Genomic DNA, 21,253 nt, shown 5'->3' on the forward strand with positions numbered 1-21,253 from the left:
AATAGTAGTAAAATAGTGGTAAGTTTAAAAAAAGGATCTTTCTTTGGGGGCTGTTTTTTTATTCACAATGTCCCGCAACTCCCTGTGAGGGAGCTTTTAGAGGTGGACGTCTGGTTCCTATCACCACCACTGTGAACAGTTCTGACTAGAAGTTTCTCTAGAACAGAGCATTTCACACCAAACCGACTTCATTCACACCTCTTACACACCCTCTGTAGACAACACGCTTAATCTTTTAGTGAACAGTTTCCATTTGTTTGCTGAGTTTAACACACTGGAAACAATAAAGCGTAAAGCACAAGACGTGCCATAACTTTTTCACAAGGCAAATTTTATGTCTTATTTTTTCCGGCGTGAGAAATTCAGCAAATAAACCGCAACTGTGCGTCAAAATGTGCTGAAGTGCGTCTCTAGACTTACTTTTCACACAGAACCAACAAAATGTCATGTGACCAGGGGCGCTCAAACTTTTGCACACAGCTGTATGGGACAGGAGAAGGTGCAGCTGAAGGATGAAACATTCAGGCCGTACAGCCCAGTCACAAAAACCTGTCTCTGGACGAGTCCCACCGTCCCTTAGACCCACAGTATGTCCAGTCTGTAGGTCATCAATCCACTGGAAGCCCTGCAGCAGCTTCAGGCGCCACCTTCTGACCCCGCAAGAAAGACGGCAGCTTTCGGGAGAAAGTAGCGAGCTTCACTCTGCACAGGCAGCTCCTCCCGCCGTTATCTGGGTCATGAGGAGGCACTTAAGTGTGTCTTTAACTCTGAAGCAGAGACTGATAGCCATCTCAGTGCGCGCTGACAGGCTGCTGCTGCGCCTCTGCCCTCCTAACACGGGTTAACGTGTGTGGGGTCAGACTCGCTGGCTCCTGGCCCCTCCGTCTGTCTCCACGCCCCGCTGGGCCTGCACCCTCACTCCACCGCTCACTCAGCCCAGCTCAACCTGTATCTCATCGCTGACAGCTCAGCATTGTTCCGCTTTTACGGCCCAAAGCCTCATTTCAGCACGTTTTCATAGGAACAGCTCACTTCAGACCAGAAGCGCTGAGGTAAACGACGCTAAGCTCCAGTCTGCCAATCCCGGGTTTGACGTTTCTGGTCATGTTCTCGCCTCTTATGTAAAAATCCTGCTCTTAAGAGAAATAGAAGTTGCATACAGTGGTGGACAGTAACTGAGTAACTGAGTAACTGAGTATCTGAGTAACTGAGTAACTGAGTATCTGAGTAACTGAGTAACTGAGTAAATGTAATTAGTTTCTGTACTTTAGTATTTTTTGGTGTATCTGTACTGAAGTTTCTCCGTTCTGGCGACTTTTTCCTTTCACTCCGCTACATTTCAGAGTCTAATATCCGACTTTTTCCTCCTACATTTTGAGAAATCTGTCGTTCCTTTTGGTTTCTGTGTGTATAAAAACGTAACATGTCAAAACGAAAGAAGCGCAAAGCCAGAGCACCAATCAGGGCCCAGCGGTCACTTTGTCCTGAGCTGGTTTTGACCTGTTGGTCATACCGACCCAGTGCAGCACGCGGTTCAACGTCAGCGCAGCAGCGTAAAACTTTGGGAGAGTCTGTTCAACATAAATGATGAACTAACCTAACTTTGTGTAAATAGAGCACAATATAGAAATATGTCCACATATGCAGTCGAGACTGACGCGGCTTTTTTCTGAATTTCTACAAACACCATTTCATTTTATAGTAAATGAGTTTGGGCTGGTTTATGTTTATGAACAGACGCCTACAGATCAACATAGTAAAGGAGCTCATCTGTGATCCTGAGTTTAAAGCCAGTTTTTATTCAACTTAAACTTGGAACTCAGTTGTAAATAAATCTGAAACTGAAACTTTGCTTGTGTGTAAAAAGTGATTTCAGAGCCACTCGGTTCTCCCTGATGGAAACTGTTTACCTTCAGTGTTTTGTGCTTCTGATCATTTTAATAGACGTCAGCGTCACTAATTAATGACGTTCTATTAAAAGACTGGTTTACCAAGAGAGACGCTGGAGGACTTTCACCTGAAATGAGTTCATGAAGCCAGTCTGGTTATAAAAATGATAACAGGACATCAGAGCCAGAATTACTCTTTTAGTACTTTTACTTTATACTTAAGTACATTTGAAGGGAAATACTTTAGTACTTTTACTCAAGTGGAGGTCTAAAGGGAGGAACTTCTACTTTTACTGGAGGAATATTTTACTTTGGGTGTCTCGACTTTAACTCAAGTACAGGATTTGTGTACTTCGTCCACCTCTGGTTGCATACGAAGGCTTAAGTTTCCCATTTAAGCGTCTTCTTATCTTCTTTTAGTCAGTTTTTAATGTGTTGTTAACGTTACACTTTAGCCTCATCCTTCAAATCTGCTGTCAAACGACTTCGGCTTGTTTTTCTCAGTGATTTCCCAACGAGGACAATCGCTATGCTGGGAAATGATATAACTAAAGCAAAAATACTGGAGAAATGAAGCATTTTAAACGTTTTGTTCAGGTAACAGAGCTTAGCGTCGAGTGAGATCGTTAGCCTGTGAGCTACGTCCACATCAGAGGTACCTTGTGCCTTCAGAACGGTGACCGTACAGGAGAAGGAGAAAACCTACTCTACTTTTAATGTGAGTCAATGGAACCAGACGTCTTTCCAAGTCATCAGGTCATTTGTTTTAGTCCGTCAACAGGAATTTTCAGATTTGTCAAAAACAGAAAAACGACAAAGATGGAGATGCGAGGTTTTCCTCAGTCAACAGCCACATTTAAAAAAAGGCAGATTGTGGACGACCACCGAACAAAAACACTCAAATCCTCCCTAATCTAAGAAGACCACTCCTCACGAAAGAAAATCTTCTTAAATACGTTTTTTTCTGGACTTGTTATTCTTGTTAACTTCATTAGAGTTCTCTCATTTTCTTTTCTGAACAGTTTTCTTGAGAATAATTCCAAGAACAGGCGATTTTCTCCAAAATATTACCTTCTCAAATGTTGACTTAACCTTGCGACAGCCTCACATTTATCTTGGGCTTTAAAGACTGACAAGGTGAGCGTCTGAAAGTATCCCAGACGCCGACTCTGCTGCCCCCTTCCTCATCCGTCACCCCACAAGTGTCATGTTTTCTAAGGAGGATTTTCTCCTGTTGGCAGTTTCTTCATCAGCTGTAGTTTGCTTGATGTTTAAGATGATCTTAAGAGGATATTTGACAACTTCTTTACGTTGTTGTTGTTTTGAGAACTGCATTTAAGAACATTGGGCCTCATTCACAAACCCACTTATGCAGTCGTCATGAAGACGCTGACATTCACGAACGTTTTCCTATCTGGGATTTGCTCTTAGGTACGAGCAGAATCTACGCTCAGTCAAGAGCCCAAAGGCGTGAACAGCTCCGAGGTCACGTCTGAGGTCACATCATGAATCTGACATAGACGTTTCTCAAGAACTTTCAGGAATAAACTTCAATTTTTACCTTCTTAGTCCTTTCGAGTCTTATGGACTTCTTAGTGTTCTCTTTAAAAAGCTTTTGTGAATCAAGTATTTTATGTAACACTTCATGCCAGTCTTGGACATTTTAACTGGAGTAAAATGTCGATCTTCTGGTGCCTTTAGACACAGCAGTCCCGATTTTTTTGGGATTAATCAAACACATCAGAGCCGTCAATCAACAACTCTGTGACGAGCCTGAAAGGCACGTGAACTAAATCCGAGTTAGGTTTTTACAGTGAACTCTAACGGCCTGCACAACATGAAAACATGCTAACTTTCCAACTCTGCCCCGGGGGTCTTTGGGAAGCGCGCTCAGGGTGGAGTTACATGGACTTCATACCGGATTCATTTGCTTAAAGTATAACTTCTTGCCATGTGTCTAAAACTCGTCACGCACTGTTGCGGCTGCAGGAGGTGACCGGAAACTTCCCGTTAAAAATGAATGGGATGTGTTCCCTATAGACAGAACGAGCGCCGTTCTCCAAAGGTCAGCCTGCGGTCAACAAAAAAACAATACAAGAGAAAAGTAATTCTTCATGTGGGCGAATGCTCTTTTATTGAACACACAGCCAAAGGAGAACCGCCACCCAGCGCGTGTGACCATAATAGCGGTCAGGCTGCTTCCAGCCACGCACTTTCTATGCTGGTTGGCCGTAACGCTGGCACTACCTGCCCCACAGCCCAGCCCAGAAAGCAAAGAAAAGGTATGTTAGTGTGTGTTGCGCTGGTCTGAGTGGATCAGATGCAGCAGTGCTGCTGGAGTTTTTAACACCTCAGTTTCCCTGCTGGACTGAGAATCATCCACCAACCAAAAACATCCAGCCAACAGAGTCCTGTGACCACTGATGAAGGACTAGAGGATGACCAACACAAAGTGTGCAGCAGCAGATGAGCTGTCGTCTCTGACTTTACATCTACAAGGTGGACCGACAAGGTAGGAGTGTCTGATAGAGTGGACAGTGAGTGGACACAGATGGACTACAGTCTGTAACTGTAGAACTACAAAGTGCAGCTATACAGAAAGTGGAGCTGATAAACTGGACAGTGAGCGTAGAAACGAGGAGGTGGTCGTGACGTTACGCCAAGTCAGCTAAAACACCACATTTGGCTTTGCTTGCTGGTCTGTTTGGAGCCTTTTGCTGAGGTTAGTCATGATAGCCGTTTAATGAGCAGGAATGCCAGCGGTCAAATCTTCAATGACCTCATAATTCAGAGGATTCAGGGACAGTCAGGGGGAAAATGTACAGTACGTACTGCACAAAGTACCGGCTTTACCCAGCATGTGAAAGCGCGTACATCACATGGCCACGACTACCGAACGATGACCCGACTTCACAGACGTACAGAGATGAATCAGTAAAGAATGTGTGGTGTTTAAACAACTTGTGCATTGGTTTCTGTCAAAATGATGCATGGAAGTTAAATCTTCTCTGGAAGAGGCTACATCCACCCACACAAGGGCCCATTGTGCTGAGAAACCATCTCCTGATTATGCAAGCACGGCCTTCAGTCTCTGATTTCCCTTCAGAAAGAGGGATGAATATGAATGGAAGTTAAATCTCTGGTATATAAAGTATATGCATGCACACAAGGGCCCATTGTACTGGAAAAGTGTCTCAGGATTAGGCAAGCAAGGCCTGTAGCTCCTGATTTTCCTTCAATATCCCATAATACTCTGAAAGCCACATTCATCTTCACGCTCCAATCTTGCCAAACCATAAAAGTGGAGCTCAGGTCAAACTCAGGAGAGTTCCCTGCACAACAACCCCAAACTGAGTCAGTGCGTCTTTGTGGTTTGAAGGGTCCCGAAGCTCAGGCTGATTATTCATTCATTCAGTCATGCTTGAAAAGTTCATCCTTGTTGGGTTAATTATTTATAATCCTTCCAAATTCCCAACAACAGTAAGCAGGAGCGCACGAGGAGGATACGCTGGACTGAATTTGGCTCTATTTGGACAATAAAACACTAAAATGAAGTCATTTTTAGCCGCTGGGAGCAGACAACCCCCGCTGACCTCCACCCCCACCGTCCACAGATGTAAAGGGGGAATTCCAACGATTTTTTAAAAAATCTGCATAATTAAATGCTTACAAAAGTGAAGAAAGTCATTCAGAGTGGTTTGGGGTGAAATGGTTCATTGTGGAGACTCAGATGTCTTTACAGTGGTGGTGATGAAAACCAGCCGTCGCCGTGACTATGACACTGATACATTCACTATCCAGAACCTGCCAGCGAACCCACACCAGTCTCCTGAGCTTTTCAGACTGTTCCAGATCATTCCATCTCATAACTATCTCTGAGGGAGCTTTTAGAGGTGGATGTCTGGTTCCTATCACCACCACTGTGAACAGTTCTGACTGAGCCTTTCACACCAAACCTCTCTGAACGACTCTTTTGTCTATCGGCGTTCTCTGACTACAATACCCAGCATGCATTACACAAATACACCACACAAACACTAATGCTGCCTTCAGGTGCTCATTGGAAGGTCGCATCTACCAGATTGTTGCTGCTGTCAGAAGAAAACCCCGTATCTCCATGTTTGACGTTTTTCAGTTTCTCACATGATCTGAAAAGGTCTGTTCTTTACATTGTGTGTAAATTTCGTGATCATTGGACCAAAAGAAACGGCCCAAAATGACTTGGAAAAAAGTCTAATTCCATTGACTTCCATTAAAAATAAAGCAGGTTTTTTCCTTCTCCTGTAAAATTACCACTTTGGAGATACAAGGTTTTCTTCCAACAGCAGTGATTTGCGACGTCACTGTGTTCGGGCGCTCGCTCATAGATACGCCCACCACACTGAGGAAAGAAACGACCCAAAATGACGTGGAGGTCCTCACAAAACATATCCTGCTTTTTCCCTGCTTCACGTCTGGAATGCACCGTTTCACATTCGTTGCAAGTTTAGCACTTTGTCTTGTGTAAAAGGTTAAATGTCGCGGTAAACGTCTTGTAAACGTGTGTATCATCTAGAATCCAGGGGTCAGCAGTTGTAAACAAGACTTTGTTGGCCATTTAATTTACAGATGGGGAAAAAAATGGTATTTCCCAGTTTCAGACATCCCTCGAACCCCGCAGCGTTAAAGAAGTCCTGACTGCTAGCCTAGCCGCTGATGTACAGTGCCCTGAAAAAGTTTTGACTGATAGCTGACGACTGATATATTTTCTGATAGGGAGCAGAACTCATGGTTCCGTCAATTACGACAAGTCTTCCAGGTCCTGCAGAAGCAGAGCAGCCCCAGACCATCACACTACCACCACCATGCTTCACTGTTGGTATGATGTTCCTACACTTTAAACAGCATGTATAACTTACTGAGGGACTTGAAGATCTGAAAGCTTCTGTATTAAGATTAATGACCATTATTAGTATTAAATTTCACCTCCGCTTTTAACCCATCTGTGCAGTGAAACACCACATACACACTACTGAACACACACTAAGGGCAGTGAGCACACATGACTGGAGCGGCGGGCAGCCCTATCCATGGCACCCAGGCAGCAGTTGGGGATTAGGTGTCTTGCTCAAGGCTTCAGTCACGTACTGTCGGCTCTGGGGATCGAACCGGCGACCTTCCAGTAACAGGGCTGGTTCTCTAACCTCCAGCCTAAGTCTGCCCTGTAGAGGCCAATACGTGATATTAGGCTTGCTAGCAGTATAGTTAGCTCTCTGGCTTCCCTCTGCGTTCATCAAGAGCACATTCACCACACATGACAGAAATGTTATTGTTATATTATCTATTATATTTATTATGCATTATTTTTCACTGTTAAAGATCTCAAACTGTGTTAAGTGTTTTTACTACTATGTGGGCCATAACTGATCTAAAACAGTCCTTGGTTAGCTGGCTGAAAGAAACAACTCATCTTCAAATATCCTCCTCAGTGGAAGGGTAGCTTGCCAAACACATCTGGACTGATCGACTATATCTGAGGTACCGTTAAACAGCAGCAGACGCCTGAGGGGCTGATTTTAAAGGCCAGCGTCCAACAGTTGCCTTGTCTTTTGTGTATCTGTCCACTTTTGCTTGGGTTTGTGACAAAAACAGTCCTAATTCATTTTTACACGTCCCTTTTCTAACCTTTCTACTGTTACACATGCAGTTTCTTTCTGTCTCTTTGAGTCTGACATATGTAAACGAGCTCTATTCTGATTGGCTGCCTCATATTGTCTCTCCTTTGAAAACGTTCCAGGCTGAAACACTCCCTATAGCTTCAGCATGAGTGGGCGGGGCTAAACTGTCAATTCAAAACAGGCCGCTGGACTGGAGGGTGGGAAGCTTCACATGCTTCATCAAATAATCAAATAATACCCCCCCTCAAAAAAAAGAAAGAAAGTGAGGGAAGTGTGATTTTCCCTGATACGGGCCCTTTAATAGAGCAACTGTGCTTTTCCTCTCGGAGTGGCTGAGACTGCAGGACAAGGCCAGGCACATACCTGCCGCCCACAGTCTTATCACCGGCATATTTACCAGAATTTCACATCCGAGACAGATGAGAGATATCGCAGGAATTCCTCTGATCAAGCGACGCTTTCAGGAGAAAAAATGAGGGTGCTGTTAAAGCCCCCCCCCCACCTTTCTCTCTCTCTCTCTCTCTTGTATGGAAAAGGGAAAACAGCAGCATCTCTGCTCCTTTAGCTGCCTGACATGACCCTCGCAGCAGCTGCATGACCCGACATACTACAGCACAGTCGCTCAGGGAATTCAGACACAGCGCAAAAAAGACTGGAGGAGAAAATTCCGTTGCTGTTGCGTCCATCTGTCAGCCCACGTCGCACGACCACTGCCCGAATCCTAAACAGGTGTTTTCACTCCCACAAGGGACGAGGAGGTGAATGCTGCCCGTGCCTTAACCCTGACTGTACCCACTTCAGCTTTACTGACCGTGACAGTGACTGAGAGGCTACTTGCAGTCTAATAGGCTTTGTGCAGTTATGGTGCAGTAAGTAAAGCCACTGGGTGTGAATCCGGAGGCCGGCAGCGTTTGACCTGCTCTAAGGCAGCTGTCAGTGTTTCACAGAGCCGAGGAAACTTAAACCCAGAACTCGCACATTAACACAGGAATGTGCCCTGGAGGCTCATCTTGGGGTTTAAAGGGCTGAGCTCCTGCAACGTTTCGCTGGACGTCCACTGTGGGGTCATTATTCATTTTACTCCACTGTTTTTGGTGACACTTTATTCTGAGTGTTTCCTTTTAGATGAAACAAACACTCAGTGGACTCTCAGTGGCATGTCAAAGACAGGTGAGGGTTAGGATTAGGGCCAGGGGGAGGGTTAGGATAGAGATTAAGGGTAGGATTAGGGCCAGGGAGAGGGTTAGGATTAGGCTTTAGTTTGCGGTTAAGGTTATGATTAGGGACAGGGTGAGGGTTAGGATTAAGATTAAGGTTAGGATTAGGGCCAGGGAGAGGGTTAGGATTGAGATTAAGGCTATGATTAGGGCCAGGGTGAGGGTTAAGATTAGGATTGAGATTAATGTTAGAGTTAGGATTAGGGCCAGGTCAAGAGTTAGGATTAGGATTTGGGCTGAGGTTATGGTTTGGGTTATGATTAGGGCCAAGGTTAGGATTAGGTTTTGGGTTGAGGTCAAGGTTAGGGTTAGGCTTAAGATTAGGTTTGCGGTTGAGGTTAGGATTAGGTTTTGGGTTGAGGTTAAGGTTAGGATTAGCCTTAGGGGCAGGACTGGGATTAGGTTTGTGGTTGAGGTTATGTGTAGGGTTAGGATTAGGCCCAGGTTTAGGGTTAGGTGTTGGTTGAGATTGGTAAAGTTAGATTTTGTGCAATGGAAGTAACACATTAACAACACATCTACTTACTGTAAGCAGCGTATCAACAGAACATCTACAAGATATTTACTTCAGTGTATTCAGATGCTGCACTACTACTCCTACTTGACTGATATGTTGTTGATGTTACTGATAATCTGTTAAGAGTTTATTAATCATTTATAAAGGACCACTCCAAATCTAGAGTTCGCCCATTCTCTCCAACCGGATTTATAAACAGGACCTCTGGTCGGCTTCCCTCATTCAGAAAGCGGACCAGGATGAAACACTCTTTATAACTTCAGCGCGAGTGGGCGGAGCTAAAGCGCTATAGACTGAACAGTTGGATATACAGCTCTGCACAAAAGCTGCACCGTTTATCTGGACTGTCTGTGGTCTTTTGCTCAGAAAAGCACTAATATTAGAATAAACGCAAATAATATTAATACAATAAGCAGTGACCTTGCGTCAGTGTGCATGTTTGACCATGTCCAGACGCCTCCTCGAGGAAGTCCAGCATTAACTGTAGTTTTCGCCCCCAAACCTGGCTTTGCTTTATTACACACTTCATAACCTCAGAATAGCTCAGCCAGTTTGCACTAGAGTAGTAAATGAGTAATGAGCATTAATATAGAATATTCCGGGGATTTTAAGGGGTTCAATTTAGTTGAAGTGCACGGCTGATGGATCTGAACAAATCCCTGTGAAGCACCTCAAACACTTTTTCAAAATGAGGCATTTTCATTTTTACTGTATTGTTTGTTTGTATTTATTCTAATGATATAAATCGGTTCCCGGCAAACACACTTGAATCTACTGAAGACTTCACAGCATCACAAAAACAATATAAACAAACAACTAAACAGCCCATTTTTGTAACGTAACGTCCAAATACGGACGGAGAGTGACCGATATGGACTGAAAGATGAAATTAAGCTGTTATTTCGTGAACAATATTCTCTGGATTCTACTCTAAAGGTAAATATGAAGCCCTAAAATGAGGCTGAGAGAAGGAAAAGCACTAAACGTCTGGGGCTCTATAGCACTGGAGCTGTCCAGCCCTGAATTAGAACCTCAGCCTCTGTGAAAACATTCGTGACTCAGTCTGTGGCGCCATCTAGTGGCAGTTCAACCTTTCAGGCACTTCATACACTGGAAGGGAAAGTGACTGCAGAGGAATCAATGCGTCAGTCATCTGGGAACGAACATGTGTAAAATAATATTAATAAGCAAACGGGTGGAGTCGTTTGTTTATTGCTGCCCTTCATGTGCAATGAAGATATTTCGCTGGGATTCAGCAGCTGATTAAGCTTCACAGCAAGAAAGATCACGGAGGACCTGATTCTAACCTGACCCTCAAATCTAAATCTAACGCACTCATTTCTCCCAGCGTGGTGAAAACTGGAGCTCCAATAACGACGACACCGACTCTCAGACTCAGTTTAATATTCACAACATCTTTAAATGAATTATAACGCTTGACCACACAAATCTTGCCTGTTCCCCTTCAAAAGCTGCTGAGTTTGTCTGCCGGTTTAAACTTGCACATAAAATACACATTAAAATTAAAAGAAGACAAAAAAAAAATACAATTCCAGGGAATTCAGTTCTAAATGATAACTGGGATAAAAGCTGGCCGATGTGAGGCCAGCTGAGCCCGAGGGCTTTCGGAGTCCAGCCTCAGCTCACTGACCATGAGTCCTGCTTCTCTGTGCTGTTCAGGGTTTTGGCTCCGAACTCAACCCCAGGCTTTCTCACGCGTTCTCACTCCACAAACTGACGGAGGATCCTTTTCTCCTCCTCCACAAAGTTCTTATCAGACGTGGCCTGGCCCAGGTCCCTCTTCCTCTTCTCCTTCTGCTGGAAGGTCTCCACTCGCCGCTTACTAGCAGACTTGGACTGCGTGTCTGTAGAATCTTCATCATCTGCACAGACGAACACAAGAAGAACTACATTATAGAGAAAGTGAACAGCCCCTAATCACTGCTCCCTACATTAGAGCCCTATACAGAACACTACAGAGAACAGGAACGGTCCCTAATCACTGCTCCCTACATTAGAGCCCTATACAGAACACTACAGAGAACAGGAACGGTCCCTAATCACTGCTCCCTACATTAGAGCCCTATACAGAACACTACAGAGAACAGGAACGGTCCCTAATCACTGCTCCCTACATTAGAGTCCTATACAGAACACTACAGAGAACAGGAACGGTCCCTAATCACTGCTCCCTACATTAGAGTCCTATACAGAACACTACAGAGAACAGGAACGGTCCCTAATCACTGCTCCCTACATTAGAGCCCTATACAGAACACTACAGAGAACAGGAACGGTCCCTAATCACTGCTCCCTACGTTAGAGTCCTATACAGAACGCTACAGAGAACTGGAACGGTCCCTAATCACTGCTCCCTACATTAGAGTCCTATACAGAACACTACAGAGAACAGGAACGGTCCCTAATCACTGCTCCCTACATTAGAGCCCTATACAGAACACTACAGAGAACTGGAACGGTCCCTAATCACTGCTCCCTACATTAGAGCCCTATTATAGAGCACTACAGAGAACAGGAACGGTCCCTAATCACTGCTCCCTACATTAGAGCCCTATTATAGAGCACTACAGAGAACAGGAACGGTCCCTAATCACTGCTCCCTACATTAGAGTCCTATACAGAACACTACAGAGAACAGGAACGGTCCCTAATCACTGCTCCCTACATTAGAGCCCTATACAGAACACTACAGAGAACTGGAACGGTCCCTAATCACTGCTCCCTACATTAGAGCCCTATACAGAACACTACAGAGAACTGGAACGGTCCCTAATCACTGCTCCCTACATTAGAGCCCTATTATAGAGCACTACAGAGAACAGGAACGGTCCCTAATCACTGCTCCCTACATTAGAGCCCTATACAGAACACTACAGAGAACAGGAACGGTCCCTAATCACTGCTCCCTACATTAGAGCCCTATACAGAACACTACAGAGAACAGGAACGGTCCCTAATCACTGCTCCCTACATTAGAGCCCTATACAGAACACTACAGAGAACAGGAACGGTCCCTAATCACTGCTCCCTACATTAGAGCCCTATACAGAACACTACAGAGAACAGGAACGGTCCCTAATCACTGCTCCCTACATTAGAGCCCTATACAGAACACTACAGAGAACAGGAACGGTCCCTAATCACTGCTCCCTACATTAGAGCCCTATACAGAACACTACAGAGAACAGGAACGGCCCCTAATCATTGCTCCCTACATTAGAGCCCTATTAGAGAGCACTACAGAGAACAGGAACGGTCCCTAATCACTGCTCCCTACATTAGAGCCCTATTAGAGAACACTACAGAGAACAGGAACGGTCCCTAATCACTGCTCCCTACATTAGAGCCCTATACAGAACACTACAGAGAACAGGAACGGTCCCTAATCACTGCTCCCTACATTAGAGCCCTATACAGAACACTACAGAGAACAGGAACGGTCCCTAATCACTGCTCCCTACATTAGAGCCCAATACAGAACACTACAGAGAACTGGAACGGTCCCTAATCACTGCTCCCTACATTAGAGCCCTATACAGAACACTGCAGAGAACAGGAACGGTCCCTAATCACTGCTCCCTACATTAGAGCCCTATTATAGAGCACTACAGAGAACAGGAACGGTCCCTAATCACTGCTCCCTACATTAGAGCCCTATACAGAACACTGCAGAGAACAGGAACGGTCCCTAATCACTGCTCCCTACATTAGAGCCCTATACAGAACACTACAGAGAACAGGAATGGTCCCTAATCACTGCTCCCTACATTAGAGCCCTATTATAGAGCACTACAGAGAACAGGAACGGTCCCTAATCACTGCTCCCTACATTAGAGCCCTATACAGAACACTGCAGAGAATAGGAACGGTCCCTAATCACTGCTCCCTACATTAGAGCCCTATACAGAACACTACAGAGAACAGGAACGGTCCCTAATCACTGCTCCCTACATTAGAGCCCTATTATAGAGCACTACAGAGAACAGGAACGGTCCCTAATCACTGCTCCCTACATTAGAGCCCTATACAGAACACTGCAGAGAACAGGAACGGTCCCTAATCACTGCTCCCTACATTAGAGTCCTATACAGAACACTACAGAGAACAGGAACGGTCCCTAATCACTGCTCCCTACATTAGAGCCCTATACAGAACACTGCAGAGAACAGGAACGGTCCCTAATCACTGCTCCCTACATTAGAGCCCTATACAGAACACTACAGAGAACAGGAACGGTCCCTAATCACTGCTCCCTACATTAGAGCCCTATTAGAGAGCACTACAGAGAACAGGAACGGTCCCTAATCACTGCTCCCTACATTAGAGCCCTATTATAGAGCACTACAGAGAACAGGAACGGTCCCTAATCACTGCTCCCTACATTAGAGCCCTATTATAGAGCACTACAGAGAACAGGAACGGTCCCTAATCACTGCTCCCTACATTAGAGCCCTATTAGAGAGCACTACAGAGAACAGGAACGGTCCCTAATCACTGCTCCCTACATTAGAGCCCTATTAGAGAACACTACAGAGAACAGGAACGGTCCCTAATCACTGCTCCCTACATTAGAGTCCTATACAGAACACTACAGAGAACAGGAACGGTCCCTAATCACGGCTCCCTACATTAGAGCCCTATACAGAACACTACAGAGAACAGGAACGGTCCCTAATCACTGCTCCCTACATTAGAGCCCTGTATCGAGTGCACTTCTCCACTAGGTTTCAGACCCTAATGGCAGCGCTCTAAATCAGGGCTCTACAGTTTTCTATTGGTGGCTCCATTACCGGATTCCTGCGGCTCCTCGTCAGGCAGGAATCGAGCGTGTCCTCCGTGCGGCTGCGGCGCGTCGTCTCCGTTATCCTCGTACACGTTGGACCACTTTATGGCCATGTCCATACCCGGGGGCGGCCCCTTCTTCTCCTCCGCCACGTAGCTCTGAGGGGGCGGCACCGCGTTGCTCTTCCACACCTTAAACTCCTTCGCGGGCTAAAGCAGAGAGATGATCACTCAGACGGTCAGAACCTTAAACCACAGTCTGAGAGAGTCACAGATCAGGAACGACATCCTGACCTCCTCCCAGTTTCTACCCTCACTGTCCACTTTATCAGCTCCACCTACTGTATAGCTGCACTCTGTAGTTCTACAGTTACAGACTGTAGTCCATCTGTTTCTCTGATACTCTGTTACCCTGTTCTTCAGTGGTCAGGACCCCCATGGACCCTCACAGACCAGGTGCTATTTAAGTGGTGGATCATTCTTAGCACTGCAGTAGCACTGACATGGTGGTGGTGTGTGTTGTGCTGGTCAGAGTGGATCAGACACAGCAGTGCTGCTGGAGTTTTTAAACACTGTGTCCACTCACTGTCCACTCTATTAGACACTCCTACCTCGTCAGTCCACCTTGTAGATGTAAAGTCAGAGACGACAGCTCATCTGCTGCTGCACAGTTTGTGTTGGTCATCCTCTAGTCCTTCATCAGTGGTCACAGGACGCTGCCCACAGGACGCTGCCCACAGGACGCTGCCCACAGGACGCTGCCCACAGGACGCTGTTGGCTGGATATTTTTGGTAGGCGGACTGTTCTCAGTCCAGCAGCGACACTGAGGTGTTAAAAACTGCTGAGAATGATCCACCACCCATATAGTACCTGCTCCGTGAGGGTCCATGGGGGTCCTGACCACTGAAGAACAGGGTAAAAGGGGGCTCACAAAGCCCCCTGAGTGTTTCAGCCTGGACTGCTTTTTCAATGAGGCACAATACAGGGTGGCTAATCAGAACAGAGCTCATTTACATTTATCAGTGTTAAAGGCAGAGTAACAGCCAGAGGTTATGAACTGGTCATGTAAAGGGGAGTCATCTCTGTTTTTAGCACGTAAAACCACAAACAGTGGAAGAGTAAAGGAAGTAAAAGTGCAGGGTATGAGCCCTTTAAGGTTTTCCCGATGATTTATGAAGTCACTTCCACCGACACCGTTCTGGCTTTAACGTCATCTTAGTGCATCGCTGCGCTCTTCTGCGCTTTCCTTCTGGATTCAGTCACTGATTTTTCGATTTTTCTTGCATCATTAAATCATTTCGATGTAAATTCAGAGCGGTCTGATGTGAAGCTCATCAAGTCAGTGGTGGTGATGGGAACCAGACGTCTGACGAGTTTAACGCCTCGAGAAGCTCCTCAGAAAGTTCTTACACACACAGATACGTCGCTTTTTCCCCACTTTCCCATCAATATTCCATATGAAAACTCACTGTGGCCTCTGGCTCCTATCAGCACCACCATAAAGAGGAGCCTGTATCTACTATAATGACCGGTTTCAGCCCAAACCACTTCCAACGACTGCTCACGCCTCACTCACGCCTCACTCACGCCTCACTCACGCCTCACTCACGCCACACTCACGCCACACTCACGCCACACTCACGCCACACTCACTCAACTCTGCAGAAATTTAGAAATACGGGTGGACCTTCCCTTTAACCCATGGCCGGGGTATATTAACTTTAAGCCTTACTAAAAAGTAAACGTCGCTTTAGGGCCTCTGCATTTACAGAGCCCTGCTGGTGTCATCCCATAGTCCAAAATGTGTCATCTGGTTCCCATGACTTATTATGTTGAGAGAACAACATAATGAAGTCATGACTACGCCTTAAGGCGTGGGAAGGAGACCATGCCTTAAGCTCTGGTCAAGGTGTAGTTATCTCGTTCCTAGGCATTACGACCTCATTCACACGCCTTATTAAGTCGTGGCCATGACTTAATCATCTTGTTCCCACATGTTATTTTTCATGTATACGGGACCCCTCCAGCAGGGCTCGGTGTTCTGGCCTAAAACACAGGCTGTGTGTTGAGGTGCTGTCACGGTGGAGAGGAACATGCAGGTAAAAATTTAAAGGTGGGCTGGACCGCTGTGTTGTCATGGTAACCGCTGGCTCCCTTCACCACCACTGTTCACACCTCAGGCATTAAGCCGTGCAGAATTTCGTTAATTCTGTGGACCTCCCCTTTTAAATGACCGCTAATCCTGGTCCAGCCTGAGATCTTAGACCTGCAGCGTCTGGCTCGAATTTCCCCGGTCCACCTTAAATGGTAGTGCGGTTACATTCAGGCCGAGGCGCCAGAGCGTAACCGCTGCCCCATTTAAGGTGGACCGGGGAAATTGGAACAACCCCCGCCTCGTGTTTTACCTCCTCGGGCGCCTTGACGATGCGGCTCTCCCAGTCGATGTGCTTGTTGAGCGGGTTGTAGAGGAAGGCCGGCCTGCTGATGGTCTTGAACAGCTCGTCTGGTCGGGGCAGCGGAGCTCCGGGCGCGCTCTGGCCGCCTGAGGAGGCCGCAGAGGCGGCTGAGGCCGAGCCCGAGGCCCGCTGCTGCTTCTGCCGCTTCACCGCGGGCTCCTCGTCCTCCTCGCTGCTGGAGCTCAGGTCGTCAGTGCAGCCCAGGAAGAAGTTCAGCGGCTCCTTCTTCTGCCTGTCGCCCATGGCGCCGATTTCAGAGCGAGCTCGGGGCGAAGCGGCCAGTTCGTCCTGAATGCGCCCTCAGTAAACAGCCGCCATTCAAGCGGGGCGCTGAAATACGACGCGCGGCTTCGATCACCACGTCCAACCAACTTTCCTTCGCCAGGGATTTCCCTTTAGCTGCAGCGCGCATGCAGACCGCTAGGCGGCGCCAGAGCACTATAAATAGAGCCAGACTGGGCTGGACTTTTTAAACTGACCCTCCGTTTTTTAAAATGCTCCCATCTTGTAGTGTTTTTAGATGTTATCTGTGTGTTTGTGTTTATTTTAGTCGGTTTATGTGGTCAGCCACGAAGCCTGGAGACGAACCATTTTACATTCCTGGCATTTGGCTGACGCTCTTATCCAGAGCGACTTACAGTTTGATCATTTTACACAGGGAAGTGAAGGTGGTGTTAGGAGTCTTGCCCAAGGATCCAGGTCATAAAGGCCTCCAAGGGCATCTGAGTGTTACAGCCGGGTGTGGATCTGAACTCTCCAGGACCAGGATTGACCAGCAGAGGACACCTTTTTGAGTTTGATGGTCTGGCTCGGTCCTGGAGGGCCCAGCGTCCAGCACATGTTGGGTATTTTCCCTGCTTAAACACCAACTAACGCTGCCAGTTACCAGACGAGTGTGATCAGGTGTGCTTGAGCAGGTAAACCTCCAAACCACGTCCAGGTGGATGTCCGGCCTGTCGACAGCGCTGACCACCAAAGGTCAGCTCAAACCACGTGGAACCAGATACCAGCAGAAGCTGGACTTGTAGGTTTATCAGCAGAGACATGACGCAAAAGTCCTCTCTTGCTCGCTCATGGACCGCTGTATGCAAAAGTTTGTGCACCCCTGGTCGAATGATGTTTTATTTATTTATTTAATTTTCCCCCCAAATGAAAATAAACGAAGATTCGTCAGAGAACAGAGTGATTATTATCTGAATGTAAGATATCGGGGGGGGGTAATGGTTCTACATAGAACCATGCACACTCGAAGAACCCTCTGCATGATTAAATGTTTTTTTGCATCATGAAAGGGTTCTTCGGATTGATGGAGAACATGCACCCAAAGGGGTGCTATATAGAACAGCTACAGTGTCAAGCTTTTCAAATAGGTTCTATATAGAACCGTCTATAACAGCACATTCATGCATTTTCCGAAGAACCCTTTCATGATGCAAAGAACCCTTTAATGATGCAACAGGTTCTTTGTCTCCCTGGTTCTATACAGAACCATTTCCTTTACTAAAGAACCCTCGGAGAACCAAATCCACAGGGTCAGATCAGACCTGTGCACTGACCCCTTCCATTAAAAAGCTTTGCAGCTGTTCCTTCTGCAACCAACACGTCATAAACCTGCAGGCACCACCCCAAAAGACCATCTCCCCTCACGAAGGAACACAGGACACGTGAGACGTCAGAGTCACGCAAAACCTTTATTAAAAGTGTGATGTGAGGAGAGCAGAGAGGAGAACAGAGTGAGGCCTACGGCGGACGCTGGCTAGCTCAGTCTCACAGCACGGTAATGAAGGAACCTGAGTTTTAGGTCGTCTACACGGTTCTAACAGCTGCTACGTCAGGCGTTGAAGTCACACGCGCAGAAAGAAGCGCAGGCTTTTCTCAGCGCTGCACGCTAAGAGGGTCCGAGACGCAACTCAAACTCAGTTCTGTCACAGAACGAAGGCCGTTCTCCATCTGGACGCAGGGATCCGGGTGGATGTGGATCTGTTTAGCCACGCCAAGCGTGATGGAAGCGCTCGGCTGCGTCTGGAACGCTGATCAGAGTTTTCTGCTCTGCTGTTTTTTCGTGGAGAAATCTGTGAGGACGGGAGGGAGGCGACTGATTAAGACCGGCAGTCCGACCCCAAGACGTGATCAATGTTGTCTGGACGGCGCCGCCTGCTGCGCTTCTCGCTCTCCGCAATACTGAGTTCAGCAAGACTTCACTGGCGTTAGCGTCGCACATGGAATAAACACAGAGGCAACTGACCCATCCAGGCTCCGCCTGCTCTTCCATAGCAACTGTTGCTAGGTTGGACAAATTTTACAAGACTTTGGCCAAAGTCCGACTCAAATGTAGCACACGCTTCAAACCGAGATGGTGTGTGTGTGTGCATGGGTTTGTGAGTGTGTGTGTGGGTTTGTGAGTGCGTGTGTGTGGGTGTGTAAGTGTGTGTGTGCGTGTGTGGGTTTGTGTGTGTGTGCGCGGGTTTGTGAGAGTGTGTGTGTGCGTGCGTGGGTTTGTGAGTGTGTGTGTCTGTGTGTGTGGGTTTGTGAGTGTGTGTGTGTGTGGGTTTGTGTGTGTGTGTGTGTGTGTGTGTGTGGGTTTGTGAGTGTGTGTGTGTGTGTGGGTTTGTGTGTGTGTGTGTGTGCGCACGTGTGTGTGTGCGCGTGTGTGTGTGGGTTTGTGTGCGTGTGAGTGTGTGTGTGGGTTTGTGTGTGTGTGTGTGCGCACGTGTGTGTGGGTTTGTGTGCGTGGGTTTGTGTGCGTGTGAGTGTGTGTGTGTGTGTGGGTTTGTGTGCGTGTGAATGTGTGTGCGTGTGAGTGTGTGTGTGTGTGTGCGCATGTGTGCGTGTGTGTGTGTGTGTGTGGAAGGCCGCGCTGTTACGGCAGTATAAATAACTCCGAGCCGATGGTTTAACTCGATGATCTCATCTCTTAAAGGCCAAATCCACTCACATTTCTACACGATTCAAAGGTTGAGATGTAAACAAAGTCACTCCGAGCGCTTCGGTGTGAAGTGGTTCAGATTTCTGTACAGTGGTGATGGGAACCAGGGGTCACTATGGCTACAACACAAATACAGACATTATATTTACCATCCAGAACCACCAGAACCTACACGAGTCTTTGATGATGGTGACATGGTGCTAAATCTGTTTCTTTGGGCACTAGGCAGCTTTACAACACTCTACCCGTACTTCTCTGCCATGAATACATATTAGGCCGAAGGTGTTATCTAGTACATCAAACCGCACCGGAGGACAATTTCCGCTCTGCAGTGTGTTCCGGGTTTCTCAGACGCTAGAGGGCGCTCACGAGTGAGCCCAAAATGAATGGGTTGATATGGAGCATTAGAGCAAAATTATAGTTTATAATCATTTAACCAATTATCAAAAAACATTTTAACACAGCTGTTATATTTTAAAGAGCTTTTAAACTCGAGTTATAGGAGTTTAAAACGGCCAATGAGCTGCTCCACTCGCCAGTCAATCATCACACTCTAGCAGTAAAGCCCGCCCCCTGCTGCCCAAAACCTGTTTGTTGTAGATAAAACGAAACATAAATGTACGATTTCTTTGTTGTTCTAGTGAAACACATCCTTACACTTTCTCAGATTAAAGGAAAGTTCTGTGCGAGTGATTAGAAGAGGCAGTCGTGGGCTGGAGGTTAGGGAACTGGCCCTGTGACCAGGGCCGACAGCCCATGACTGAGGTGTCCTTGAGCAAGACACCTAACCCCCAACTGCTCCCCGGGCGCTGTGGATTGGGCTGCCCACCACTCCGGGCAAGTGTGCTCACTGCCCCCTAGTGTGTGTGTGTATTCACTAGTGCGTATGTGGTGTTTCACTTCTTGGACGGTTAAACGCGGAGGTGGGATTAAAACAGTCACTTAACTTACAAACTATTTTAACTTTATTTACTCTATTTACTCCCATTCATTGAGGACTCCCTCGCGGGCGCCCTCTGCTGATTAGCAGTCCGGTTTTGATATAACGGCGGGAATAGGAAGTGGCCAGGCTCCTCATAAACCGGTCTGACTGTACCACAATGTGTTGCACCATTTTAAGTACTTGCTTTCTGTGAGGGAGCTTTAAAGACATCTGGTTCCTACCACCACCATTGTGAACGATGCCAAGTTGTTTACATCTTATTACATCTAATTATGCATATATAAGATTTTCAGTGGTTCCTCATTTTGACAGTATGATCTAATGTTAGCCTGAGGAAACAAACTGTTGAGCTTTTTACTTCAGCGAAATGTTAGCAGCAATGTTAAATATGATTGGGGGGGGGTGGGGTGAGGTGGGGTGGGGGGGTGATGTGGCGTCGCTTCTGGACACGCGAGGGAATCGCCTACGTCTAGTGTCATCGAAGCATAACTGACCAGTTTCAAGGCTGCTGGAACAAAGGCAGTGGACTGGGATTTGACTCAGCTCTTCTCAGAGTGGTGGGCAAACGCACCCCAACACTTTCGGATTGAGTTCAGGCTGAAAATAAACCTCCGTAACCACATGAACCACTGACATACTGACACAGACAGACAGAACCGGGCCTCCACTTCAGCTGGGAGAAGGCATTTCCCATGATTCTGTGCTCAGTGAGAAGACGGCTGCACCTTGTTAAACGGTTTTACTGCGACTGAGCTAAGATTCATGCGCTCGGCCCAGTTTATAGTCCCAGATTACGCATTCATGAAGAGGTCTGCTGTGGCACGACTCTGATTTAAGCTGAAGG

The 21,253-nt window shown here is 46.7% G+C and overlaps 1 protein-coding gene across 1 annotated transcript; it reads right to left on the minus strand.

Annotated features, from left to right (window-relative positions):
• Positions 1 to 10,667: 10,667 nt before the first annotated feature.
• c9h1orf52 (chromosome 9 C1orf52 homolog) lies at positions 10,668 to 16,939 on the minus strand. The gene is made up of 3 exons (XM_017721115.2): positions 16,490 to 16,939; positions 14,092 to 14,293; positions 10,668 to 11,163 (listed from the first exon to the last, which is right to left on the minus strand). Exons 1-3 carry the CDS (start codon positions 16,781 to 16,783, stop codon positions 11,003 to 11,005), a joined length of 657 nt encoding a protein of 218 aa, XP_017576604.1. The 5' UTR covers positions 16,784 to 16,939; the 3' UTR covers positions 10,668 to 11,002.
• Positions 16,940 to 21,253: the final 4,314 nt, after the last annotated feature.

Source organism: Pygocentrus nattereri, chromosome 9 (genome assembly GCF_015220715.1).
Source record: "Pygocentrus nattereri isolate fPygNat1 chromosome 9, fPygNat1.pri, whole genome shotgun sequence".
Lineage (NCBI taxonomy): Eukaryota > Metazoa > Chordata > Actinopteri > Characiformes > Serrasalmidae > Pygocentrus > Pygocentrus nattereri.